General features: G+C 35.7%; 3 protein-coding genes across 3 annotated transcripts; 2 read left to right on the forward strand and 1 right to left on the reverse strand.

Annotated features, from left to right (window-relative positions):
- The first annotated feature begins 11,012 nt into the window (after positions 1-11,012).
- On the forward strand, positions 11,013-13,671 carry LOC128557601 (uncharacterized). Its single transcript, XM_053545137.1, has 3 exons — positions 11,013-11,171; positions 11,935-11,995; positions 12,467-13,671. The coding sequence occupies exons 2-3, from the start codon at positions 11,953-11,955 to the stop codon at positions 13,669-13,671; spliced, it is 1,248 nt and encodes a 415-aa protein (XP_053401112.1). The 5' UTR covers positions 11,013-11,171; positions 11,935-11,952.
- A 527-nt stretch (positions 13,672-14,198) lies between these two features.
- On the forward strand, positions 14,199-19,584 carry LOC123549638 (uncharacterized). The gene is made up of 4 exons (XM_045337891.2): positions 14,199-14,343; positions 14,926-15,104; positions 17,964-18,099; positions 18,692-19,584. The coding sequence occupies exons 1-4, from the start codon at positions 14,213-14,215 to the stop codon at positions 18,939-18,941; spliced, it is 696 nt and encodes a 231-aa protein (XP_045193826.2). The 5' UTR covers positions 14,199-14,212; the 3' UTR covers positions 18,942-19,584.
- Positions 19,585-19,640: 56 nt separating this feature from the next.
- LOC128557602 (apolipoprotein D-like) lies at positions 19,641-26,045 on the reverse strand. Its single transcript, XM_053545138.1, has 4 exons — positions 25,896-26,045; positions 24,262-24,392; positions 21,719-21,801; positions 19,641-20,146 (listed from the first exon to the last, which is right to left on the reverse strand). Exons 1-4 carry the CDS (start codon positions 26,013-26,015, stop codon positions 19,908-19,910), a joined length of 573 nt encoding a protein of 190 aa, XP_053401113.1. The 5' UTR covers positions 26,016-26,045; the 3' UTR covers positions 19,641-19,907.
- Positions 26,046-27,788: the final 1,743 nt, after the last annotated feature.

The following is a 27,788-nucleotide window of genomic DNA, read 5'->3' on the forward strand; positions in this document are numbered from 1 at the left end:
AGGGAACATTTATGCAAAGTAATTTAAAAATCCCTTCATCAATGGCAGAGTTATGGATCGGACAAGAAACAAACAATGTTAACCTTTAACCTCTAAGTGTGACCTTGACCTTAGAGCTAGGGGTCTGCTGGATCTTGCATCTCATTATGAAACATTTATGCCAAGTAACTTCAAAATCCCTTAATGAATGGCAGAGTTATGAACTGGACACCTGTTAACATCTGACTTCTAAGTATGACCTTGACATTAGAGCTAGGGGTCTGGGTCTTGTGAATGACATATTGTCTCATTATGGTAAACATTAATGCCAAGTTATTTCAAAATCCCTTCATGGATGGCAGAGTTATGGACCGGACACAAAACAGACCCTGTTATCCTTTGACCCAAGTGTGACCTTCACCTTAGAGCTAGGGGTCTGGGTCTTGTGCATGACATGTCGTCTCATTATGGTAAAAATTATTTCAAAATCCCTTTATGGATGGCAGAGTTACAGCCCGGACAAGAATTCGGATGGACGAACGGATGCAAGCACCGACAGTGCGATTTTAATATGCCCACCTTTGGGGGGCAATAAGAAAGGTCATTGTCTGTATGAGCAGACAGACAGGGCTATGAGCATAACTCCACATTAACATCATACATTAAAGAAATGTAATAGTCAAGTAATAAAATGATGTGTTGAATGTGTTCCCATCATTTAATCCCATAGGCATGAAATTTAGTGGTTTTGATCAAAACTGTTATTTTGTGGGAATATGAGTTCCCTGATTTCAAATTCTGATAGTAAAATAAATGCGAAATTTGTTTGTTTTGTTCAGACTAAACCTTGGTCACTTTTTGCAACAACATAATCCGCAATATTTCATCCCCCACAAATATTTCTGACTTCACATATATCTGATTGTAACCACCTTCCACTTTCAAATCTTATTTTCATTAGACACAAATGAGCCGGCACACATATTTTTTCAATAACTAACCATAATACATAACTAACGTCACACTGCTATTGCTTACATTCAAATGATATAAAGTTCAATAACCTTTCCACATAAATTAATGACCTAACAGTTTGTAGGGTAATGACCAATTTGATATTCATAAGAATTAGTGACAACAAGATTTTTTTGTGTGGAGATGTACACTATTGGACTTTATTGACATATTGGAGATACTAAATGAACAAGGTTGATTTGACTGTTATTCTGTTGTGCTTTTGTCTGACCAGTCTCAGATGGCAGGCTGAAAAACCAAGGCTGGACTGGTGGGCTATGTCCATTTGGACTCAAGGTCATGGACCTGTGGACTCGGGCCATGCACTCTCTAGTCTTTATGGTAAAAGTTTTCACCTAAAAGTCAAAGATGTACATGTATTAGTGCTAGAATATCCTTTCACTAATTAAGGATAATGGCTTTTAAGTGAGGCCATAATTTTGATAAGTTGACAATGTAGAAGAAGAAGAATATTTTATTAGACTCTAAACTTTACAGTTTCTGGTCTATAACAATATGCAAGAATTAGGGATGGCAATGAATATTCGAGTATTTGAATATTCGTTCAAGACATGAATATTCGAATAAGGTTTCACTGTTCGAATATTGGGAAAAAATATAAGATCATAAGAAATAAATAAAAGCCAAATGAAAGAACCAAATGTTCGTTTATCCAATTTGCCAAAATCCGCTTTCCTTATAAATACGCGCGAAAATGGCTTCTGTCGCTGTCAGACATGTCATTTTGTATATTAGCGTGCCGATATTGTACATCGCTATGGTGATGACATCGTACCCTGTAGTAAGTACCGCTAATTGCTTACCTTTAGAAAATTTTATTGGTCCCACACTGATGTAAATCTGTTACAAATTGTCTTGTTTTCGGTAGGTGCGAACTGCGTGTAATTAAAAATCATCAGCTAGCACTTGAACTAATGACTCGGATTTTGATCTCAAGTCGATAAAAGATGTACTTGCGTAAAGAAAAATGCCGAAAAGTGTTGAAAACAAGTCAAATGTGATGAGTATTATTTTTTATGTAAAACGGATCATCCACTTGATAATAAAGCATTTCATATGGTTAAATTAGTAGATCTACTCAATATTCAGATAAAGAGTTTTATTTATTTGGGTTTTACGGCGCACCAACACAGTATAGGTTATATGGCGCCAAACAGGACTACAAATTTTGGTTCCACATCTCATTTACATCGAAATAAAAACATGAGGTATGAAATCAAAATTTGCATACCTGCTGGGATCCATTATGATTATTATGTAAATAATAATAAATAGAAATAAAATTTATTGAAATAAACCTTTTTCTTTTCTTTGCTTAACAATCTAGTGAGTTGTGATCCAAGATAAAAAAATCCAAAGGCGTGGTCCGAATCAGCCAACTTGGCAAATATGCTCATTAATCATCTAGATCTACTCTTATTTCAAAATATTTGGTCCGAATCCGCCAACTTTTATGCTAATTACCTACTCTTATTTCAAAATACGTGATCCGAATCAGTTAAAATATATGCACATTATGAACTCTTATTTCAAAGTATTTGGTCCGAATCAGCCAACATATATGCTAATTATCTACTCTTATTTCAAATTTTAAGTATGTGGTCTAAATCAGCCAACATATATGCTCATTATATCTACTCTTATTTCAAATTTTAAGTAGACGGTCCGAATCAGCCAACGTTTATGCTAATTATCTACTATAATTTCAAAATCAGTACAAATATATGCACATTATGTACTCTTATTTCAAAGTATGTGGTCCGAATCAGCCAACCTTTATGCTAATTATCTACTCTTATTTCGAAATACGTGGTCCGAATCATTTAAAATATATGCACATTCTCTACTTTTATTTCAAAGTAGGTGGTCCGAATCAGCCAGATTATTTGGTCCGAATCAGCCAATATTTGGACCGAAGCCTGGTCCGAATCAGCCATGGTCCGAATCAGCCTGTTTCCATCCTCGAAAGGGGTTCATTGTAATGCTCCTTTGAATTATTCGCGTTTGCTTCCTTACTGAACATGTTGCGAGGATCTGTACATTATATAATTCATCTGCAAGGGTTTATTCAAAAGGGGTGAGGCGGGTGCGACAGCAACCGCTTCCGTTTAGGCAAACTTTGCAGAGTCTGTTCTTAAGAGGCAATGAAATGTACAACACCCATCACGCCCCACCCAAGAATTGGGTATTTAGTTCTTTAATTTCTCCGACTCCACGTTGCCATTAATATTCAGTTATTACAAAATTGTTGCAAACCATGAATTTGCCAAATTAAATAGATCTATAAAAGGTCCAGCTAAAAGATCCACTGTTAAATATTATTCAAGACAGGGTCATATTTCTTCTTCTTCTTTTATGATAATGGCCTCGTTCAATTAATTTACTGATAAATTTTGGTCATGCATGGGGCCGGGGTTAAGAAGTGAAAGACTATCAGGATTCCCAAGCTACTCGGTCCACCTAGTATTCCCCGACAGTTGTTGATAAAAAGGCGCAAAACCTAACATCTTATAGCCCTAAATGTAAAACATGTACATACATAACCTGTTGTGCAGGAAAAGGGAAATATAAGTAGGGTTAAAAACAGGATAAAAGCAAGTATATATAGTAATTATGGTTGGAACATCGATGCAGCCAGTGCTGATTTGAATCCGTAGATAGTTTCAGCACTGACTACATTTTTATAAACAAAATGATAAACGAAAAAAATGGGGTCAGTGCATAAGATTTTTCGCTGTTACGTTTCCCAACATTACTTTCCGTCGTTAATTTACGAGTGCTTACAGTCAACAAATGCTGTTGAAAATATAAACAAAATTACAGCAAGAAAAGCTCCAAAATCAATGCATTTCACAGGTTCTGAATGTTTAGAACCACATCAACCTTGCTAAAGAAGGAAGGACATATGTATATATGCAAGATACGTTATATAACCTCAGAATCGCATTTAAAAAGTCTGTTGAGATGAACCTAGAGAAAAAAAATGTGTGTGTGTGCGTGTGTGCGTGTGTGTGTGCGTGTGTGTGTGTGTGTGTGTTTTAGAAATTATCAGTGTCATTATGAAGAAAGAAATAAACTTTATTACAGATTACTTGGTCTCAGCAGACTGTAAGTCTAGGTAAGGATATGTATGTTCATAGTAATTGAGATAATGATTACTCAAGTTGTCCAGTGTCCTTACTCCAAATATATAGTCTTCTGTCATTCCCTTTCGTTTTTTATCATTTTGCAAATTCAGTAAAACCACTTTCCGGAAGAAGCTGAAGCGGCCTTTGTTGACATGTGATCTTTGTTCATATGTGCTTCTACTTTAAATGAATAGTGCACTGTTTTATCCCAGTTGGGTTTTATTCATAGGGTGGTCTTTGTTCGGAGGTGGTCTTTAAAACAAGTTTGACTGTAGGCGAAATGCGATAAAAATCGCACACATAATTATGAAGTGTTTTCGAATGTATTGGATTTGAAATGAGTTACAATCAACCTACACAAAATGAAAACATAACGAAAAAGGTGTCTGGCATTTAATTCTAGCGACTCTGTTTTGTATAATGATCACCGACAAATAAGTTTTGCGCAGATTGTCTTCATATGTCATAGTAAGAAAGATCGACATCTATGGAATCGACACAAAACTTGTTTCATAATTAATTCAATCAGTTTCTTTGGTCAGTTAGTCGATCCATTTGATTGCATATCGGTTTATCGGCAACTCGTAGACAGACAATTATTTCTGCATTTGTGTTATGTTTCCTCACAATCTAGCTGAAAGAAACGTCAGGAAAAGTAACTGCTGTCCGATTCGGTAATCTTGAAAAAAAATCGAGCGGCTAAGGCTTAAAATTCTCGCCAGGCATCTCGTGTTTTCAAACGGCGCAGACTAGACTGGGAGAAAAATACAGCAGGTGGAGGACGGATTACACCAAACCGGAAGTGACTACTCAGTGTTACATGTGAAGTAGTCCAAAATGTAGTTCCATGCTATGGATGAAATCTGGTATAATGAGTGACATGAGGAGGTGACAGTTAAATTTTTGGCTTATGTTTATTGCTTATAGTATTGAGAATAGATCTAGACCATTTTCATTGTAAATTTCTTGGAATAAGTTTTATTCTTTGCGAAAATTGTCTACCTACGCGTAACTGCTAAACGGCTGTTTTCATGGGGGCATTTTTAGAGGGTGATGTTTCTCAGAACAGATTATTTTTCTTATATTCAACATAACATGTCAATATTTTTCTATTTTTGATAAGAAGACATGTTATACTAAATGACCATATATGGTTTTCATATCATTGAAATGCTCTAAAGTGCTGAAAATGAGGTCTGAATGTTTTGTTATTAATATGAAATAAATAAGGACTTGAATTGGTAGAGTGTAACCTATAAGTTGTGCAGGGGTAAAAATTTAAACTTGTTTAGATGTGGCTGTAAACAGGCTAGATTGGCCAGATTATGATAGAAGATGACAATTTCAGTGCAATTTAGCAGAGAAAAAGAAGAAAAACTAAAAATATTTCAAAATCACTGTTTTGGGTGTATTTTTGTCAAAAAATGCATATTTATTGACTAAATATTGGTATGTTTTAGGTGTCAGGGGTGAGTTTGGGTATATTTTACAGTAACAGTGTGTGACTTGAGTTCAGTTTATGGTAAAACTTGATAAAATATGGCAAAAATAAGCTCAAGCAAGGAAAAGTGGTCAAAAATGATGTCGCGACAGCTAATTTCCAGGAAATTTGGCGCGCTAGCATACGTTACTGAAAAAGCCATAAAACCTTGAAAATTGATTGTATCAAACTGAAACTGGTATTTTTTTCATGCATTTATGTTACTGGTACAATTTAAGTGAAAATAACACATTTTGAGTATGAAAAATGTTTCTTTAAGGACGGATTACACCAAACCGGAAGTGACTACTCAGTGTTACATGTGAAGTAGTCCAAAATGTAGTTCCATGCTATGGATGAAATCTGGTATAATGAGTGACATGAGGAGGTGACAGTTAAATTTTTGGCTTATGTTTATTGCTTATAGTATTGAGAATAGATCTAGACCATTTTCATTGTAAATTCTGATATTTCTGCGAATGTTACTGCGAATGCTAGTGTTCATGGATTTTTAGGTTTTCTAGAAATTTTTTTTTTTTCAAAAAATTTTCTATTTGATAAGAAGACATGTTCTATCATAGGTTTTAACCATTTTCATTGTAAATTTTTGGATAAGTTTTATTCTTTGCGAAAATGTCTACCTACGCGTAACTGCTAAACGGCTGTTTTCATGGGGGCATTTTTAGAGGGTGATGTTTCTCAGAACAGATTATTTTTCTTATATTCAACATAACATGTCAATATTTTTCTATTTTTGATAAGAAGACATGTTATACTAAATGACCATATATGGTTTTCATATCATTGAAATGCTCTAAAGTGCTGAAAATGAGGTCTGAATGTTTTGTTATTAATATGAAATAAATAAGGACTTGAATTGGTAGAGTGTAACCTGGAACAAGATCACAGTTACTTGCCCTTGGTCGACCACAATAAGGAAGTTGTTAGGCGGAAAATAGTTCCTCTGTTTGGCGGTGAATATTGGTGAATTTTTGAGTGAAAGACCTGCAATAACTGGCATAATTGAATAGAAGAGATATGAAATAGTAGGTACATGTAGGTACATGTACAGTTTGTAAGAATGAGAATGTCAAAATATGCATAGCATGACTTTTGCCTGTTTGCGGCCATCTAGAGAGTATTCTTCATACGCATGTGATTTGGTTCAAAATGGTGGAAAAAAAGAGCCGGTCAACCCCATGGCTGGATTTTTTTCTCTCTTGAATAGTGCTGTTGAGTTCAAGTATTTTTAGGGGTTGTAAAATTGCAATAGTGTCCAGTGTCTACATAGAAGATATAGTAAAATATAGAACATATAATGGCAGGGGACAGTTACGTATTTGGCCCGGGTACGTTTTCTAAATACTAGTAAAATCGACAGATGCACTTTAAAGGCATTTATATTCAACCGGTTATTTATGATGTTTATAGAACTAAGGATGCCTATATGGTCAGATACCACCAATTCAAAAAAGTACAGGGGACTTACTGGGAATGAGGTAAGTGTATACCTGGGAATAATTAAGGTAACGTCTGTGCGTTCTGATTGGTCAGTCATGTAAACAAACCCAGGAAGTGATTATTTTATCAAAATTCATATTTTTTCACTGCATTTACAGTATTTTATTATACATTTTGACAAACTTTGCTACATTTTATGTGTATTGAAAAAAAGTTTTATCAAACGAATTTCTCCCGCCATGTCAATGGTGTAAACAGGGGGTCGTCTCATTCACACGAAAATTACTTAAATAAAGTATCACTATTCATATGTTTTTCGTCCGATATTTTGGTAGAACTAAGATAGTTCTTGAAAAACTTGTAATTAGATATACATGTTTCGATGTATGGAAGGCCGTACCCGCCATAATGTTACAATGTAAGTCTATGGGAAAACAATTGGTGGTCTCTAACCATATATGCTTGTATCGATTTTCCTAGCTCCGTGTAAACGGCCGGGTCTAAAATCTTACCTGAGGTAACGGAAGTCAGACGAAATGGAAACGGTCATCCATCCATCCATCCAGATTCAGCTCAAAATTGCGGAAAAAGTAAACGGTTATTAGACGTTTTCTTCCCACCATTATTTCCGTCTGGTCACGTGCTTTAAAATATACATATGTTTTAGGTCAGTCATTTGCAGATAATACGACACATGTCGCGCAAGGTGTACATTTTGGGCCATTTTTGCCTGAAAATTTAGTGTCCTGTAACCGGCGTTTTACTCGTTTTTATAATAGAAACAACAGAATCGGAAGGCTGAAAATGTCACATGAAGAAATGCTAAGTATATGCAATACATCCGCGCAAAAATTCCCTGGAATTTTTCATGATTTTTTTCGCACTGGTATCAGCGCCGATTTGGGGAATTTTCAAATTTACTGTCCCTTGCCCAATAATACCAGCTTCTTAGGAATTCAACAATTCTATTCAATATAGAGACGATTGGATTCGATATATGTATCAACTGATAAATGTAAATTCAGAAACAAACACAGTCTTGTCAAAACGCGTTAAGACACATTCCTAGCAGAGGGGTCAGGAAAAATAGCAGTTTTGGGTCGAAATTTCGGACCACGATTTTTGGCATACAACTCTTGCTAGGATGGTCCTAGATGCCCAAGCACCAATTAACTTTTCAATATAGGCAGTGAAACTGACGGGAATAGGACACACCCAAATCGGCGAATTTTCCTACCAGGTCGGTCAGGACAAATAGCAGTTTTAGGTCGAAATTTCGGACCCCGATTTTTAGCATGCAACTGATGCTAGGATGGTCCAAGATGCCCAAGCACCAATTAACTTTTCCATATAGGCAGTGTAACTGACGGGAATAGGACCCTCCCAAATCGGCGAATTTTCCTACCAGCGGGGTCAGGAAAAATAGCAGTTTTGGGTCGAAATTTCGGACCCCGGTTTTTGGCATGCAACTGATGCTAGGATGGTCCTAGATGCCCAAGCACCAATTAACTTTTCGATATAGGCAGTGAAACTGACGGGAATAGGACCCTCCCAAATCGGCGAAATTTCCTACCAGGGGGGTCAGGAAAAATAGCAGTTTTGGGTCGAAATTTCGGACCCCGATTTTTGGCATGCAACTGATGCTAGGATGGTCCTAGATGCCCAAGCACCAATTAACTTTCCATATAGGCAGTGTAACTGACGGGAATAGGACCCTCCCAAATCGGCGAATTTTCCTACCAGCGGGGTCAGGAAAAATAGCAGTTTTGGGTCGAAATTCCGGACCCCGGTTTTTGGCATGCAACTGATGCTAGGATGGTCCCAGATGCCCAAGCACCAATTAACTTTTCCATATAGGCAGTGAAACTGACGGGAATAGGACCCTACCAAATCGTCGAATTTTCCTACCAAGGGTGGTCAGGAAAAATAGCAGTTTTGGGTCGAAATTTCGGACCCCGGTTTTTGGCATGCAACTGATGCTAGGATGGTCCTAGATGCCCAAGCACCAATTAACTTTCCATATAGGCAGTGTAACTGACGGGAATAGGACCCTACCAAATCGGCGAATGTTCCTACCAGCGGGGTCAGGAAAAATAGCAGTTTTGGGTCGAAATTCCGGACCCCGATTTTTGGCATGTAACTGATGCTAGGATGGTCCTAGATGCCCAAGCACCAATTAACTTTTCCATATAGGTAGTGAAACTGACGGGAATAGAACCCTCCCAAATCGGCGAATTTTCGTACCAGTGGGGTCAGGAAAAATAGCAGTTTTGGGTCGAAATTTCGGACCCCGATTTTTGGCATGCAACTGATGCTAGGATGGTCCTAGATGCCCAAGCACCAATTAACTTTTCCATATAGGCAGTGAAACTGACGGGAATAGGACACACCCAAATCGGCGAATTTTCCTACCAAGTGGTCAGGAAAAATAGCAATTTTGGGTCGAAATTTCGGACCCCGATTTTTGGCATGCAACTGATGCTAGGATGGTCCTAGATGCCCAAGCACCAATTAACTTTTCGATATAGGCAGTGAAACTGACGGGAATAGGACCCTCCCAAATCGGCGAAATTTCCTACCAGGGGGGTCAGGAAAAATAGCAGTTTTGGGTCGAAATTTCGGACCCCGATTTTTGGCATGCAACTGATGCTGTGATGGTCCTAGATGCCCAAGCACCAATTAACTTTTCCATATAGGCAGTGTAACTGACTGGAATAAGCCCTCCTATATCGGCGAATTTTCCTACCAGCGGGGTCAGGAAAAACAGCAGTTTTGGGTCGAAATTTCGGACCCCGATTTTTGGCATGCAACTGATGCTAGGATGGTCCTAGATGCCCAAGCACCAATTAACTTTTCCATATAGGCAGTGAAACTGACGGGAATAGGACCCTCCCAAATCGGCGAAATTTCCTACCAGGGGGGTCAGGAAGAATAGCAGTTTTGGGTCGAAATTTCGGACCCCGATTTTTGGCATGCAATTTATTCTAAGATGGCCCTAGATGCCCAAGCTCCAATTAACTTTTCGATATAGGCAGTGAAACTGACGGGAATAGGACACATCCAAATCGGCGAATTCTCTGTGGAATCTCAATAGACGTTCTGTACAAGTTTTCCAGGTGTAATCAAACAAATTTAGTGTATCTTTATTCTACACTCCCTCACATAACAATGAGGATTATGTGTAGGCGCTGGTGAATTAAAAGACTATAACTGTATGGTGTTTGTTTGTACGTACGGACATTAAAGTACAAGTCCTAAAAGTTTTTTCTTAAATGTTTGGATACAAATAGTTGCTGTTTAATGTCCTATGGTTCAGACAATAACAGGGACAGTGACGATGGTTTTAAGCGTGTGGCTCCTTCATGTAATAGGCAACATGTTCCACTGGCTAACGGTCCTTTGGAAAGAATAAGAACTTGTATGGATCTTTGAATGTTCTTGAATGTGTATAGGCTACCATACCTTGTTCTCTGTAGGGACCAATAAATTATCAGGGTTCATAATGTTCTTGTCGTATCATTCTTGTAGAAATGATGATTAAACTTCAGCTTTCTGAAGCTTTTGCTCTTAGAAAATTTGAAATAACAACGTACACTGGGTATGCAATACAATCGTACATAGATGATAAAGACAGGAAAACTTTCGAAATGATTTTTCTTCTTGGCTGTCATGAAATGGTGCAGTTGTTGTGCTGTTATTGTTGTTGTTGTTTTAATAAGAATACATGTATTAAATAAAATATGTAAGCGAACTATCAAGTCTTTTTTCCCCCCTGAATTTACTACATACAACACATTTAGTATAATCTTTCAATATAACTGGCATGATCGATTTAAAGCACATCCAAGACATCGATTGTTGATCCGTAATCATGTGAAAATTGATAAATAGCGAGCAGATTGTCCACAGGGATTGAAAAACATTCAACGGAAGATCAGTGCAACATATGTGGGGTTGAATAATTAAGTAAGCGGATTGATTTATCGTTAAGACGATAAATAACATATGGACATATTACATTAACCCACGCATAATACAGGATTCCTAGCTAATGAGGAACTCTTTTTCAGGATATTTAAGTACGCCAGGTGAGAACACGTCTTTTTCCTTTTGGTAGTTTTAAAGCTGCATTATTATTCTATTTCAGACTGTCTGAAAAATCGTAAGTAACAAGCAAAATGGTTTATACAAAAGGTATCTATATCTTGTTATTAACGCTTTAGTGAGAATGTACATAAGATTAATATATACTGAGATTAAAAAGTTGTCGTTTGCGAGGGCATCGCGCACTAGCTGCTTCTTAAAGGGTCATAATGCCCATAATGTTTATCGTGGGGCTGTCAATTTTTTTATTGTGAACATAAATTTAATCTTGTTTGAGATAAAAAAAAAAAAGACCGTGTAATGTGACCGTATATGTGACTACTAAAAGTTTTCAATACTGACCTCCCTTTACGATTCGTTTTCATACATGACGGGTACACGGATATTATCAGGTCTAACATTCTTTTAACAGTGTCAATTTACCCTCCTTACCTTTAGACGCTTTTATTTTAAACAAAAATTGTCTATATTTAAAGTCCAGTCACGACTCAATACACAATGACAGGCTATACCTTTGGCCATTTTCGTTCGACTGGCGTACAAAAATGTCCGCTTTATGTATTTGAACGAGTTAGAAAATGATTTAAACAAACAAATCGCCGCGGTTTATTTCATGTCTAGACAATGTTATCATAGTTATGAAATGAATTGAAAATCTGTGTTTATCAAACGACGCACATTTATTCATGAAAAGATTAATTGACAACACTACTTCGTTAACTGTTATCAATGGTTTAATAATTGCAGACATAATCTGTTGAGGATATGGAATCGTCACAGTGTCGCCGGTGTCTGAACTCCTGTGCAAGTATAACGCTTTTTGCTTTTTCTTTTCTATTTCCATTTATAAGCATTAAAATTTTACACCAGATATAAATACATGTATGTCACGGTACGGACTTGGTCATGTAAGGGGAGAATGTGTGTCACTCAGTCGGTAGAGCACTCGCCCTGTAAGGGAGAGGCCCCGGGATCGAGCCTCGGACATATAATACACATAAGGAAATCATTAATGCCATTAGAAACTATTGTTATAAACTGTACATGTATGCAAAGTATTAATAATGAAAACATGTTTATTTGTATATGGTGTTTACATGTGTAAATAGCTAGTCCAAATACAGAATAACATTTAGAAAATGTTTATCTATTGTCTACAAACTTACATTCTCAAGATTTAATTAATCTTTTCTACTCTTTATTGTACACGGTGGGAAATTTCACGAACATTTTGCCAATGCTATGTGGGTCTAACATCACCAAATTTATTCCGTTCCAGAATCAGGGACCCAGATGAGGCCGCTGTTTATAATAACGATAACTGCGGTGGTTTTTTATCTATTGTTGTACCACTTCTATTTCATCAATCGAAGAACATTCATCACAGAAAGACCTGGAAACAATACTTTAGGTCGCACCAGTCAGATTTATCTCGCATCTGATTACATAAAACCTTCAGGGCATTCATCAGCAGATGATAGTCATCGAAGTGTTGATAATTCTGATCGTAATCTAAAGCAAATATTGGACGCTATTGGCAACATGACAAAAGATGTAGATGAAATAAAGCTTACTTTAAAGCAAATGAATATAGATAAGAAGTGGGCCGCCAAAGACAGTTTCATGGAAACAAAATATTCAACAAACCGGACACTTAAGTCTACCTCACTGCTGACTATATTTTCAACATGGAGTAGAAATGAAGACAAATCTAACATTTACAACAACACGCTGAAAAACTGGGCCAGTTTCAAGCCAGTTCTAAATCCCGTTTTATTCACTAACGACTCGGTCTTAGCGAAAGATGCTGCAAAAGCCGGATGGACGGTTACGCCTTTAACAAAGACAGCAGACAATGGATTACCGGTGCTGAAGTATATGTACATTAATGTAATAAAGAACTTTGATTCAACATTTTATTGTTATGCAAATTCTGATATCCTGTTTGACGACGGGCTGGTACAGACACTTGTTCACCTTGTCTACAAGTTAGACAATGATATTTTATCATCTACACCAGTGTTTCTGACAGGACTGAGGTGGAACGTTATTAATGTGTTAGGAAATGAAATATCACCAAGACAGAACTTAAAAGCACTGATCAAAAGTAGAGGAAAAGTGTTTGTAACCTCTGCCGAGGATTATTTCATTACAAATAAGATATATCCGTGGCAAGATATTCCTGAAATAGTCGTTGGATCAATTGCTTACGACAACTGGTTGGTTTATAATGCACGAGACAAGAAACATCTGACGATAAATACATCTAGGACTATTGCAGCGCTCCACCAGAGTTTAGACGAAAATAATCACAGATCACACGTGCGTGATACAGTCAATCACAATGCCAATTTACTTATGGATATTTATAAAATCAATCTTCCATATCATAGAGGATTTATTGAATGTATTGAAAAGTTCACGGACTTTGTGAATGACACTTTTGTCCTAGGTGATAGAATGGTCAGCCAGTATTGCAACTGACCTAAATTGTCTTTATTAAAAGAAGAAAAAGTCGTTAAATGACCTTAAACTTTTTCAATGTGACTTTTAACCTAATAAAAATAAGAATGAAACAAGTATGATAAAAACTTAGAAAACCTACCGTGAAGGCGTATAGACAAAGTCAGGAGTGAGATTAACTAGATGTTTCCGGCTACCGTTATCAACATTGTTAAGGAAGATTTGACGACTGTGTGTACAAAACTTGTTGATAATCATAAAACTGCATGTGGTTTGCAGATTAACGATAGAAAAACTTGCGGACAGTCGAAGCGGCATACATTATAAATTGTAAATAAATACGCTATCATATCAACACAGGGAGGTCAATATTTAGAATTTATCAAGCAAAATTTTAATGTATCATATAGGTTATTTATACTATGAATAGCTTACTAAATGGTAAGCGTTTAAAGTAGATTTGTGGATGGTGTAGCTGCGAGCGGAATATTCAATATCCTTTACCAAGGGAATAATAAAAATAACAGGACTAAACACTTGTTGACAAACATCAGTTGACATAATGGACTACAATGGAATACGGTTGCAAATAGACACAGATGGAATTGCTGTGGTTATAATGTGTAATGGCGATAACAAATTTACCATGGACTTTGTGAGAACATGGCATCAAGTTTTGGACGACATCGAAAAGTAAGTTATAAGTCACTCATTCTACTGTGTGTAAAGTATAAAATAGTAAGAAGAATCTCCCTACTGCTGCTACTGCTGTACTGCCAATTTCACGCCGATCTTTCAATAACCATCTGTGATGTCATTGATTTGAAATAGGAGTAGTTTAGTTTATACTAATTTGTTTTAGCTCGATTGTGATGAAAGCTTTAAGCTAATTGGAACCACTCTCGAGTCCGCTTCCTGGAAAACCCAGTACTGGTGTCATATGAGAAGTCTTGATCGTGACCCCAGTGGGGCTTGAACCCACGACCCCTGGATTGAGCGGCCGACACTTGAAATAGGGGTAACAGTGTTATTTGAACATGATATACATGTAGTTTCAGACTTTTGTGTAATGAGCAGCTTCTTTAGTAGTGCAGAATTCGCAATTAATAGAAGCAATTGTTTTGGGTGCTTTTAGGTATTTTCAATTAAAAATCTCTTATTTATTAATATACTTTTGTGTTTGTGACACTTAATCTAAAGATGTCATCAGAAATTAATCACTGGTAATTGATAAAGAACTTATTTTCACATAACATGATTTTTTTTTAATTTTAGAAATGAAGATATAACTGGGCTTATAACAATTGGCGAAGGGAGAGCTTTTAGTACAGGACTCGATATAAACTGGCTGAAAACACAAAGTCCGACAACTCTTGATGAATATCATGACGAACTTCATAAGCTTTATAAACGCCTTATGTCCCTTGGACTAACTACGGTGGCGGTAATAAATGGTAAGCTACCCGGCACATGTTTGCTTATTTATGTGCAAATTAGGAAAGGCAAATAGAGATGCATGACCCAGTTGTTAAGATCGCTAAATTCGGATCATTCGTCCCTCAACTCCTTGACTTCGAAACTTTTCTTGGGTGTAGAATTCTTTCATTTGAGGAAGCCGTTTGTCTGGCCTATGGAATTTAGATGATTTTACCCGGTTGCCCGCCTGTGCTGAAATAATGACAGGTACTTAGGATACCTGGCCTGGGGTCTTCCTCCATGACCTAAAGCTGAATAATTCATCATATGACCTAAATGTGTGTCGGTGTGACCTAAAACCCAACAAAAACAAATATGTTTTGTACCCAGTTGAATACCGACCTTTCTGAGACATACTTTTTGGTAACAAAGAACTTCTTTAAATCTTCTCTTGAAAACAATAAAAATGACTCTAAGTCTTTATGGAAAAGCCTAAAAGATCTAGGTTTACCAAGTAAGAATAATCAGTGCTCAAGTAATATTGGTCTGACCATTGATGGTAACATTTGTTTTGATAAACTTAAGGTGGCAGAAAAATTTAACTCATTTTACACCTCTGTTGCAGATAAACTTGTGAGCAAATTACCAAACTGTGTTAATAATTTTGGTATGAATTTTGTTTTTAATTTTTATTCTTCTAAAGGTGTAAAGCCTGATAGTTTTTCATTTTCAGTTGTTTCTGAAAATAAGGTTTTGAAATACCTAAACAATCTTTGTCCAAATAAGGCGACAGGTTTAGACGGGATTCCCTCACGTTTGTTAAAGACTCGGCCTCTATTATTGCTGGTCCACTTTCACATGTTATAAACTTGTCAATTATACAAGGTACTGTCCCTGATGAACTTAAGTCTGCTCGTGTAGTGCCTTTGTACAAAAAGAATGATAAGACGGATGTTGGGAATTATCGTCCAGTTTCTATCCTTAGTATTGTATCTAAGATCTTTGAGCGAGTCATTTATGATCAGTTAGAACAGTACCTTGTGCAAAATAGTCTTTTGTATGAATATCAGTCAGGTTTTAGACATGGGTTTTCAACTGATACATGCCTTATTCACCTCACAGATTATATTCGTTTTCAGATGGATAAAGGTCATCTTGTGGGTATGGTTCTTTTAGATCTACAAAAGGCATTTGATACCGTCAACCACTCAATTCTTTTAATGAAACTAAGAGCATTGGGTCTCACAGAGTCCTCTATCAGATGGTTTTCTTCGTATTTGTCTGATAGACGCCAATTGGTTGAAATATCATGTACTTTGTCTTCTTCTGCCAATATAACATGTGGTGTGCCCCAGGGATCTATATTAGGGCCTCTGCTTTTTCTTATTTATGTGAATGACATGTCAGCTGTTGTAAAAAACAAGCTGCTTCTCTATGCTGATGACTCAGCAATTCTTGTGTCTGCCAAAAACAAGTGTGATATTGAAAATCTCTTAAGTCAGGATCTGAATATTGTCAGTCAATGGCTTGTATGTAATAAACTATCTCTTCACCTTGGTAAGACAGAATCTATTTTATTTGGGTCAGTACAAAGGTTAAAAAACATGGTAATCTTGATATAAATTGCAATGGTCAAACTATTGAATCCAAATCTTCAGTTAAATATCTTGGTGCAACCATTGATCAAAGTTTGTCATTTGAGTCAGTGGCTAGGTCTGTTATTAAGAAATCCAATGCTCGGTTAAAATTCCTCTACCGTAAAAGTGAATTCCTCACTTTGCACACAAAAAAAGCTCTTAGTTACATCACTTGTACAATGTCATTTCGACTATGCCTCTTCTACTTGGTTTAATAGTTTAACACAGGAATTAAAACACAAGTTACAGGTCACACAAAATAAACTTATACGTTTTGTGTTGAATTTAAATCCCATGTCACACATTGGAATTGAGCATTTTTCACGTCTTAACTGGTTACCAGTTTCAAGTAGAGTTAATCAAATAACTCTTGTCATGTTTATAAAATAAATTCTAATATTGCTCCTTCATATTTAAGTGAACACTTTACCCCTATCAATACTGTTCATGATTATCCACAAGGTTCAGAGCAAAGGCAAATGCCTCCTTGATGGTACAGGTTTTTCAATGTCAGATAGTAAGAGATATGCTCTCCCAGTGGTCAAAGGTTTTGGGAAAAAAAACATTTGCTTATAATGGTTGTTGTTTATGGAACAGTCTGCCACAAAATGTTAGGGATGCCACAACCATGTATTCATTTAAACGTAAGGTTAAGGAACATTTTTTAAGCTTAATATGACTTTTAGTTAGATTGCATTATAGATAGATTTTTGCATTGTGTTTTTTTACTAGTCAATCATTTTTTAAACTAGTCAATCATTTTTAAGCATAGGATTTTTATACAAACTTATCTTCGGGTATTTTTCTGTGATTATTTTTTTACTGTGATAAATTATTCTTCCTATGTCATACAATACTATATCTTAAGGACCACAATGGAAATAAGAGTTTATTTTAACTCTTTTTTGTGTAATCCTTAACATATAATGTTGATTGACATGGCTATATTAATTCATACATGTTTGTTTATTGTTTGATTGTATGTTTTAATTATAAGTCGCCATGTAAATTGTACATTTTATGTTGAAATAAATCTATCTATCTATGTATCCACGACTGCCGCAGGTTGCAATAGTGGTTTGCTCTTTGGCACAAAATGCTGCAGAATAAGATAATGGCCTTGCATTCATCTTGAATCTTGATATAAAGTTTTCTCATGCAGTTATTTAACGTATTAAAAAGTATTGCGACATATTTCAAAATAGTGTGGCGTATTTAAAAACATCATGGATTGTTTTAAAATGCCGTGACTTATTTCAGGTCATGCTATAGCGGAAGGTGCGTTTATTGCCCTTATGCATGATTATAGGATCATGAAACAGGGTCGGTGCTGGATCAACTGGCCAGAGGTACATGTGAAATTACCTTTCACAAAAACAATGATTGATCTCTTCCGGTATGTAGTTTTTTATTAAATGATGACTGTTTTAGAAACGTTCCTCTATGATTTTGGAACTTTAGTGTAGACGTTATTGGTGGGGGTAATAACATCATGTGCATTTCATAAACTTTCATGAATTATTGTAATGCCAAATAACAGTATACTGAAATATAGTCAGAAAACAGAGTCGAAGCATTATCCAGTATTGAAGGTGTTCACTGGGGGAAAATCCTGTAAAACATTTATCTTAAAAGCTGTTGGAAACAGTACTGTTAGAGAGCAGTGCCTGATGTTTAAGTTGTTATTTCATTATTTTATTACATATTTTATCAGTCTTTGATAAAGAGATTGAAAGCAATTTTCTGGAAAAACGGGCCACATACTCTGAGTATTACTTGGAACGTTATTAGTTGCTTTAATAAATTAATTAGACAGCTTATATGCAAAGTACATTCCGAAACATTTTCTTCGTAGCTATGGGCGTCTGAAGAAACATTCGGTTTCTGTTTAAATTAAAGCGTTCGACAAGCTCCGTGTGCAAAATAAACTTGTAATTGCTCTTTGTATATTCCTACTTCCGTTAACTTAATATAAATTTATATTTCAGTGTTAAGGTACAAAATGGCGCTGCAGTACGGGAAGCGTTAGTGTTTGGTAAACGTCTAGATGCGGAGTCAGCAAAGTCACTAGGGATTGTTGATTTGGCTACATCAGAAAGCTATTTGATGAATGAAGCTAAGAAAACACTTAGAAATGCAATAGGAAAGTTATCTTTGACTAGGGGTTTCTTTAATGACATGAAAAGTGATATATACAATAATTATGTCGTGCAAGAAAAACTTGCAGGAAAATTGTGATATTAAATGGATCGGAATAAATGGGTATTCATTCTTATATAAATATGCTGTTGTTCTTTTCATAACTCGAGTCATGTCATGTTGAACTAACGGTTAGGCTTTATCGACAGTATCCTGTGAAATGGTAAGCTGTTTGTTCTATTCTGGTTATACTTGCTGTTCTTAATGTTTCCAGACAGTCTTCATTTTTCTTTTACATTTTTGATGCATGATTTACGTACTCTGTAACATGGTTAGGCCTGATTACTACGTACTACCATTAGAGATAGCAAAGGCGATTATAGAAAATGATGAACTTTTAAATCATTGAAACATCCTTGTTACGGTATTCCACTATATATATTTCGAAAAGCTGCAAGATTGACACCATAAACATTATATTCCTGGATACTTATAGCCTTGCAGGATATCCTAGCATAGCTCATGTAAAAAAAAATACTGTATTTTATTTATGATTGTCGTGGGTCAAACTTTTGCCCAGTTTTGATCATACAATTAAATTTATTTTAAGATACATTTGTATCTTCAAAATTCAAGACGATGATAATATCATTTGTAGAGATATATATGATAGGAACGTTGTTGCGAATTAAATTAATCTTACAGTCTTTAAAATGCAGAATTTTCATTTTCTCTGTTTTATTAAATGGATACAGTCTTTGTTACGAATCATATATTAATGTTAGGTTGCCGTTCTTTTTATTACATAAATGGTATGCACATTTCCGACAGTAAATTTGCACTACAAAGGAAATGATGACAAAAATAAAAGTTTAGTTCACGGCTACATTTCAGTCGATCAAAATAAAGTTTTCCATGTTTTTTGTACCTTTTAGCAAAATATAAACCACTAGTAAACAATATTTTTTTGTTTGTTTTGACATTTTCAAGTCAGAATAAATGTTTTATTTTTTCAAGGACATTTACAAGCGGAGCAGTTATATATGAAAAGTAATTTTAATAAATTCAGTAAATATTCCACGGACAGCTTAATTGGTCATCATCTTTGTAGTTTTTCGATTTAATTCCGTATGATTCCACTTTCTGGAAGAGTCTCGCTTTGATTTCCGGATCTAGTGTTGGCTTCCGGCTCAAAATCCAAGAGAAATCAAGATGGGTGACGTCAAGTATGTTGATACAAGAATAGATCAAGGTATACGTCTCATAGTCTGTGTCCAACACCCAGTAATCCGCATACGGTGATTCTGTAACAGGGAAAAATATCATTCAGAAGTGGAAAAAGATGTCAAACTCGGAATATAATGTAGGGATAACTTATGTTTTTTTCGTGTTATAACATCCGCAGAATCCTGAGAGATTGACTGATGCCCGATTCCGGTAGGGCGACGGTACAAACGTATCCAGAAATATTCTGCTGATATTATAACATGAAACAAACTTGCGTTAACGCTATTCTAGCATAAAACGAGCAAAATGCTGTAACTGAATATATTGTCCATCATTCATGTTTATGAAATGAGTGGGAATTTCAGCGTTGTTTGATCACGTTGACTTGAATTTCCTTTTGAATAATCCGTCATGGGGCCGTAACATGTTTACACGATCACGCAATGCGCATATTTAAAAAAGGTCTGCCGACTCGGTTTCATTGAGTCTGTTCATGAGAGGTAATAAACATTGCAACACACTCACGCAGTAGCAGTAGCTGAAACGGAATTCTATCACATAGCCGCTCAGACAATACAACAATACTGAGTCAAAGTTCGAGGAGACTTTTTACAGCAAAGATTTAAAAATTAGGCCGTACAATCATAAATCACAACCATACCACGGTGTTAAGAGTTTTTTTTATCTGATAACGCCAGTATCACGACACAAGAATGATTTTAGAATCAAGCGAATCAAGTAAAATATTTAACATACTCATTCATTTATGAACTCTGTTAAATTACACTGGAACCTGAAACGTCAATATTTTTCGATATTGACGTTCAAGTTTCGGATGTGTGACGTCATTTGTGGCGGCGGTTTTATGTGTGTTGTCGCGTTTAAAAGTTTTTTAACGAGGATATTTTCTATGAACTCGCGCTAAAAACAAATTTGTAATTAAATATAACAATTATAAGTGTTGTATGCATATATAATAAAAAAATATTTACATATATGCACTCGTTCTTCCGCGATCCTAAAGTCCCGCAATATTTCCACTACAGAACTCGTGCATGTTGCTCTATACAAATCCAGTAACCTAATATGAAATAAGGCAAAGCCTCAAAGCGAGCTCAAAGAAATCGGATTTAGCTAAAAATATTATGCATCATTTTCTTGTCACAAAGAAACTATTCCCTACTCACAAGAATTCAGGAGAAACCATTCACTTGAAAAAGTCTACATTTAGTGTCACCATATCTGTAACAGTGAATATCATACGTTGCAAAAATTATGGGAAGCCGGTGTCACGGTGACGTCATTACCGCGTTCCCGTTTCTTTCTGCCTAATAATGACATTTTATCCATTTTCTGGCCGATGCTTGCTCTTTTAAATGAAAATAATATTTTTTTTCAAACAACTGGAAAGCATTCTTTCATTATTGTTGAGTGGTGAATATTTTTTAGCAATTGAATGAAGTTCTGTATTCACTCCGGAAAGAAGTACTTCCTGTGAGCACCTATCCGCTAGGGTGCGCTTTTTAAAAACTTCCGACGAAACTTTTCAAATCCATCACCAAGTGTGCAAGTATACTTGCGTTACCGTAAAGCTCGATTCTCGAGCAAGCCCTTCGGGCCTGCTCTTCGAGCTCGCTATAAGTACATACTTTCACTAAACTGGACCTTGATCTTCGCTTTTTCGTTCTCATCAGGACTATATGCGTCTCCAGTTGCATTCACTTCCTTGTCACTGTAAAAGAAATGGTTACAATACAATATGACTATATGATGCTTACGATAAATGCGATGATGATAATGTCATGTCAGAAATAGATGAATGCAGTTATGACGATGACGATGACGATGATGAGGATGAGTTATGTCATGTGAGAGGTACCACAAATTGAACTTTAATGCTAAAGTATTGTATGTTATTTTGCATAGAACTATGCTTTGTATTTACTGCACAAATTTCGAAAAAATGCAGACTTATAAGGCGTTTTAAGCGTAATACCAAAGTAAAAGTATGTTTCAATAATTATTTACATGTTTGTGTGTTAACCCTTACCATGCTGGACACGACTGATTCTGCCTTTGCGACCAGTGTAGATCATGATCTGCACTGTTCGCTATTCAGCCAGTATCTTTTTGGTAAGCACCCCTTTTAACAGTTAATGGTACTGTCCAAATTGGAAGATGGACAAGTTCATTATAGAAATTTAGCAGGTTAGGGTTAACTCCAACAACAAATACGACCTTCCTATTATATTCCAAAACAGATGATCCGAAAACAAATGACCGGAGTTAGTATTTTCTTGTCGGTGTCATCGTAAATAAGTTGAAGTTAATATTGTTCAAATGATGAAAATAAAAAGTCTTTTGAATGTATTTTCGTTGTTACAGTGTACACACATACATACATATTTAGATTCCCCCTTTTTTTTTGAAACACGCCTTAGAGATAACTTCTTGCTTGTTATCGAAACACTTCATATATTGTTTAGAAATGTGTGTGTTCGGGTTTAACGTCGTTTTCAACATTTTTTCAGTCATACAAACGACGGTATCTACTTGTAGCAGTGAGCACAATGCCCATCTTTATAGTGCTGCCTCACTGGCATATCACGCCGTAGACACGTGACATGATATCCCACCCAGTCACATTATACTGACACCGGGCCGACCAGTCCTAGCACTATCTTCTTAATGCTGAGCGCCAAGCGAGGAAGTCATTAGTACCATTTTTACGTCTTTGGTATAACGCGGCCAAGGATCGAACCCCCGACCTCCCGCTTTCGAAGCGGGCGTTCTACCACTAGGCTACCAAGGCGGTTTGTTTAGAAATAGTTTAGAAAGACAGAGATCCTGTAGATATAGATGCGTCAAAGAACGCTGACTTCCCGCATAAATGACTGACATCTACATAAAATACTACATAACACTTAGACAAAGTAAAACAGTTAAACAGCAAAGACAAAAAAGCAAATAAAAGGAACACAGTGGGCAACCGTTTCAAACAGCCAATTGCAATTTTAATTAAGCAACTAGAGAGGTCTCTAAATTGCTTTTTTTTGTACTTTTAGCATAGTATGTGTAAATGTTGAGTTCTGCCCAACCCGGGGCTAGAGGGCGTGGACGGTAGCATGCATTTCCACTACCGTCCATGAACAGGCTCAATCAAACCGAGCCTGCAACATTTTCGTTTTTGTCGTGTTGAGCGACCTGTGAAGTTTCCACTTTTCCCTATTAAACATATTTGAGCCGCACAATGAGAAAACCAACATAGTGCGTTTGCGACCAGCATGGATCCAGACCAGCCTGCGCATCCGCGCAGTCTGGTCAGGATCCATGCTGTTCGCTAACGGTTTCTCTAATTGCAATAGGCTTTGAAAGCGGACAGCATGGATCCTGACCAGACTGCGCGGATGCGTAGGCTGGTTTGGATCCATGCTGGTCGCAAACGCACTATGTTGGTTTTCTCATGGCGCGGCTCAAATTTCATTTCAGTCATTTCATGAATAATTTACAATAACAGTGAGAAAGGGATTTGACAGAAAGCTAAACAGGTTGACATTTTCCTGAGTAAAGTTGTATCAATAAGCATCCGTTGCAGTAAGCAAAGTAATCAAATAATAAGGAAATAAAGAAAATTCTGGAGAGTTTCAACCGGTTGAAGGCAGGTACCAAACTCCACGTCTTAACCTCCACCATGTTCAATTTACAGGACATTGTAAATCATGAAAACATTATTAAGGACATATCCTGCATGATAAGCCACGTTTTCAAGAATGCAATGATCTCAAACTGCAACCTGATAGTCCCCAAAGTCTTTGGTTGAAAGTTAACAAAAGCCCTTTTCAATATATGTCTATATATGAAAGTATTGAAATACACATATAAACTTTTTTTAATAAGAATGTTTCGGCTGATATTAAAATATTGGGATTGTTGTAAATTGTAGTAGCAAAGCAATTATTTTACTGAGATAATGCAAACGACAATTTGTAATAATACTATTTCAAGAGCTGAACGAAAATAATACCGTAACTCATTCTTTATTCAATATGAGTTATGACAGTTTTCCGTTCAACCCGCTAAATTATTGGATCCCAATTTAAACCTGCTCCTGCACAACAGATCTAATTTGTTCAGGGATTACATGTTGCGACTACTTCTCTTTGCTGATGGATATAAAATATATTTATGTTACCTAGAGTCCAAACCAGTGTTGTAGACAGTAAAATGACCGTTAACCTTCGGTGTATAGGTAGCAGTATTACATTTCTGTCCAGTTTCAAAACTCGTGTAAAATTTTGCTATCTCGTACCATTTTCCAAAATACTGTAAAACAAAAATACAGTGTTACTTGTGTTTAAATTGCATATACATGGATGATATAGAGGAAATTTGTTTGTTTTGAGTGAATATGGAATATATCTCACTGAGAAGTGAGAAAATTTCAAATATTTTCACGAGCGCGTAGCGCGAGTGAAAATTTGAAAATTTTCTCACTTCGAGGTGACATATATTCTATATTCACGAAAAAACAAACAAATTTTCTTTTTATTTTATGCTCAATTACGTTGAGATGTGCATTTTGCAACTATTTTAATCTCAGCGCGGGAAACAGACGCGCGTAAACAGACATGACGTCAGACGTGCTGTGACGTTATAAAGACGCATGCAACATAAAGTTCCATTTTGTTTTATTTCTTGCTGCATAACGGTATGAAATTCTCTTTAAGTAAAATAATTTGAATCGAGAAATATACTATAAAGAATAAAGTGCGGCTACAATTTTCATCCTGTTTTAAGCAAATAATTTAAAATTCATACACAATGTAATGAGGGGGCGGAGCTATATCTCTCACAGTGTGAAAATATAGATTTCATATTTTTACAGTGTGAATGATGAAATATGAAAATATTTAACTGATAGAATACAGTATTTCATTAGTTAGCATAAAATAAAAGCTCGTGAAAATATTTGAAATTTTCTCACTTCTCAGTGAGATACATGTATATACCATATTCACTTAAAACAAACAAATATCCTCTATATATCTAAGATTGATAGGCCTATTATATATTGCTCATCTATACAATTTTAACTGACGTTAAACAAGTGAAACTTGTTTTAGTAAGACAGCCAACTTTCGTTTTTGCAGGCGAGATAAGTGGGTCTTATCATATCTTATAAGCGAAAGATTTCTACAACTGAACATAACAAACAAAAGAGAACTGCAAAGAAAGATTAATTTCAAGAAATAAAATGACAGCTTTTACCTGTAAAGAAAGCATACCACGTGCATTATTTTATAACGGGAACAATGTTCATGGTGCATTAGGATTACTAACAAAAATACAGAGGTAATAAAAAGCATCTGAAATTACCATTAAAATCAAGAATCAACTTCCTGATCGAAATAGTTGAACATCCTTCGATGGCACATGCTTGCAAATATAATTAAGCGTCGTTTTAAATGTTTTCATTTTTCATATCATTTGTAATGAATGAAAGGCATTTTTTGTTTTTATTAAGAACCACTCGAGATCCATATATAGATCATAAGATATGTGTGACCTGGTTATCAATGGGAGTAGACAAAATCCCCTTGAAGAAAGTTCCTATAAACACACGTTCGCCAGAAACAAAACACCAAACCTTGATGTTGAAAGTCTGTGGCCAAAGTACGTTTTGCATACTATTCAAACTTAAGCAGTTTTCTATGAAGACATAAAAAATAAATAGGTTTTACTCGGATACTATGATTTAAACAATTTTGAAAATTTGTGTACGCCATATTGCTGAGTCATCACGCATTTTCTATTACAGCAACTTACTTTTGTTGGATCAAAATCTTTTTGAACTTCTACATCTGGACATTTCCCTTTTTCCGGCACTTGTGCAATAACGGCTACTGTCAGCAAGGACACATGTACTAAGGTGCATACTGCATACATCTTCAAACAATTACAGAGTTTTTAAGTGGATTGGATATTTTTAAACTTTATATAGTTTCAGTCGTTTTGGAACATTGTGATAAGGCTATTACACAACTTTTACGTAACTGACCACGTTTCTAAAATTTAAACGTCTTGTTTATCTGTGCCTAGGTCGTGGCAGTGCTACATTAAATGGACGGAGATCTTGTGAACATTTTTTTTCGGGTCACTGGTAAGAGACCCAAATTATGCTTAGTCAGGGATGTTGAATGTTCAGCGTCCGCCACATTAAACGTAAAAATATTCACCGTATACCTCACCATAAACACAAACACAAACGGAATGTCGAGGAATAATTCACATTAATATCGAGAAATATAATAAAAACTGTTTCCGTTAATGTTTGAATTATTTTCTAATTTGATCTTGACTTGCTAATCAGCTCCATATACCTGAAAGTGTTGCTTAAAGTGCTTCTTACAACGTTAGGAATGATAGAGACTATTCTAATACGTATTTAAAGGTGGATAATCAGATTTTGGCGATGTAACGGATTTGTTCGAAACTTTAGCATCTGATCATTTACACTCATTTATGTTCACTTAACACTTAATACAAATTAGATTTTCACTGGAGGTATTTTTAAAATTTCATTTTCCTATCCTGGTTGCCCAACCAAGATAGAGTTATTTTATCATAAGTATAAATTTGATAAACATACTTTGCCTAAGGAAATGTTTAAATATTAGACATATTGTAATACATTTGTTAAATATTTGCATTAAAAATTATGTATTTAGATGGAATTCATTAGAAACGCAAGTTTGAAAAATTATTATTACCTCCCTTTGCCTATCTTGGTTGCGCAACCAAGATAGATTGGAAATCAATGAATTCAGAAGCTACACACAGCTTTTAAACTTGCATTTTGGTTCAGATTGTTCAATAGTTGATATGTCTATCAAATGCAAATGTAAAACTAGACATTGTATCGAATAAAAAAGAAATACCCAGCTTTTTGTATACTTTCATATTAAAGGGGAGTAATTACAAAATTTTATAAAAATAATAAAATATACATTTCAAATAGGAATCTAACTCTATGTAATCGGTCTTTTTGTTCCTTAAATAATTCTCTACCAGAATATACAAAAAGTAAAAAATGTCATTAAATGTTGTTTAAATGTGATTGACCACCTTTAAAGCTTTACAGAAAATTGCGACTGTAAATACAATCCTTCCGTAAAAATTTAAAGCTTCATTGTGAGGTGTAACAGCAATCTGTCGGTGGAAAATGGATTAATGGTGAACCCTACTTTGGCGGGGCCTGTTTCATAAGAAGCTGATCACAAGGTCTGACTAACTTGAAACAGTTGCCTCGGCAATGTATGACATACACCATGTCCCAAAACCGATTTTTTTGCTCTTGATCGGGTGCTTAAAAGTAAATGAATTATTCGTTAGTATACGTTTTAAGAGACATATTTTTTTCTGTATGCTCTGTCAATACCCAAGGCCTTGTATTTTGCAACAGTTTTTGCAGATTTTCTACTTGAAATATAGCAAAACAGAACATAGTAGACCTGTACATCATTTTAATAATAAAGGTATATTCGCAAAACATGATGATACAATGGTTCTAGTTTATATATAAATCGTTACAGTTTAGACTGAGTGTTTTAAATAAATCACAAATCAATTAATAATGATTTATATTTATTTGATGTTTGAATAAGTAAACATCCACCAACAATATCTCTTACTGACTAAAATTTATCAAATTAACTGACT

The sequence above is a fragment of the Mercenaria mercenaria genome, chromosome 6 (genome assembly GCF_021730395.1).
Source record: "Mercenaria mercenaria strain notata chromosome 6, MADL_Memer_1, whole genome shotgun sequence".
Classification (NCBI taxonomy): Eukaryota; Metazoa; Mollusca; class Bivalvia; order Venerida; family Veneridae; genus Mercenaria; species Mercenaria mercenaria.

Coding starts and splice junctions, on each gene's coding strand:
- LOC128557602 (XM_053545138.1), bottom strand. CDS start 26,015: ATGTATGCAGTATGCACCTTAGTACATGTGTCCTTGCTGACAGTAGCC. Junction 21,802..24,261: donor AACACTGGTTTGGACTCTAG/GTAACATAAATA, acceptor TTTCTTTTACAG/TGACAAGGAAGTGAATGCAA. Junction 20,147..21,718: donor CAAGGTCCAGTTTAGTGAAA/GTATGTACTTAT, acceptor TCCCTGTTACAG/AATCACCGTATGCGGATTAC.
- LOC128557601 (XM_053545137.1), top strand. CDS start 11,953: ATGGAATCGTCACAGTGTCGCCGGTGTCTGAACTCCTGTGCAA. Junction 11,996..12,466: donor GTGTCTGAACTCCTGTGCAA/GTATAACGCTTT, acceptor ATTCCGTTCCAG/AATCAGGGACCCAGATGAGG.
- LOC123549638 (XM_045337891.2), top strand. CDS start 14,213: ATGGACTACAATGGAATACGGTTGCAAATAGACACAGATGGAATTGCT. Junction 15,105..17,963: donor TACGGTGGCGGTAATAAATG/GTAAGCTACCCG, acceptor GACTTATTTCAG/GTCATGCTATAGCGGAAGGT. Junction 18,100..18,691: donor ACAATGATTGATCTCTTCCG/GTATGTAGTTTT, acceptor TTTATATTTCAG/TGTTAAGGTACAAAATGGCG.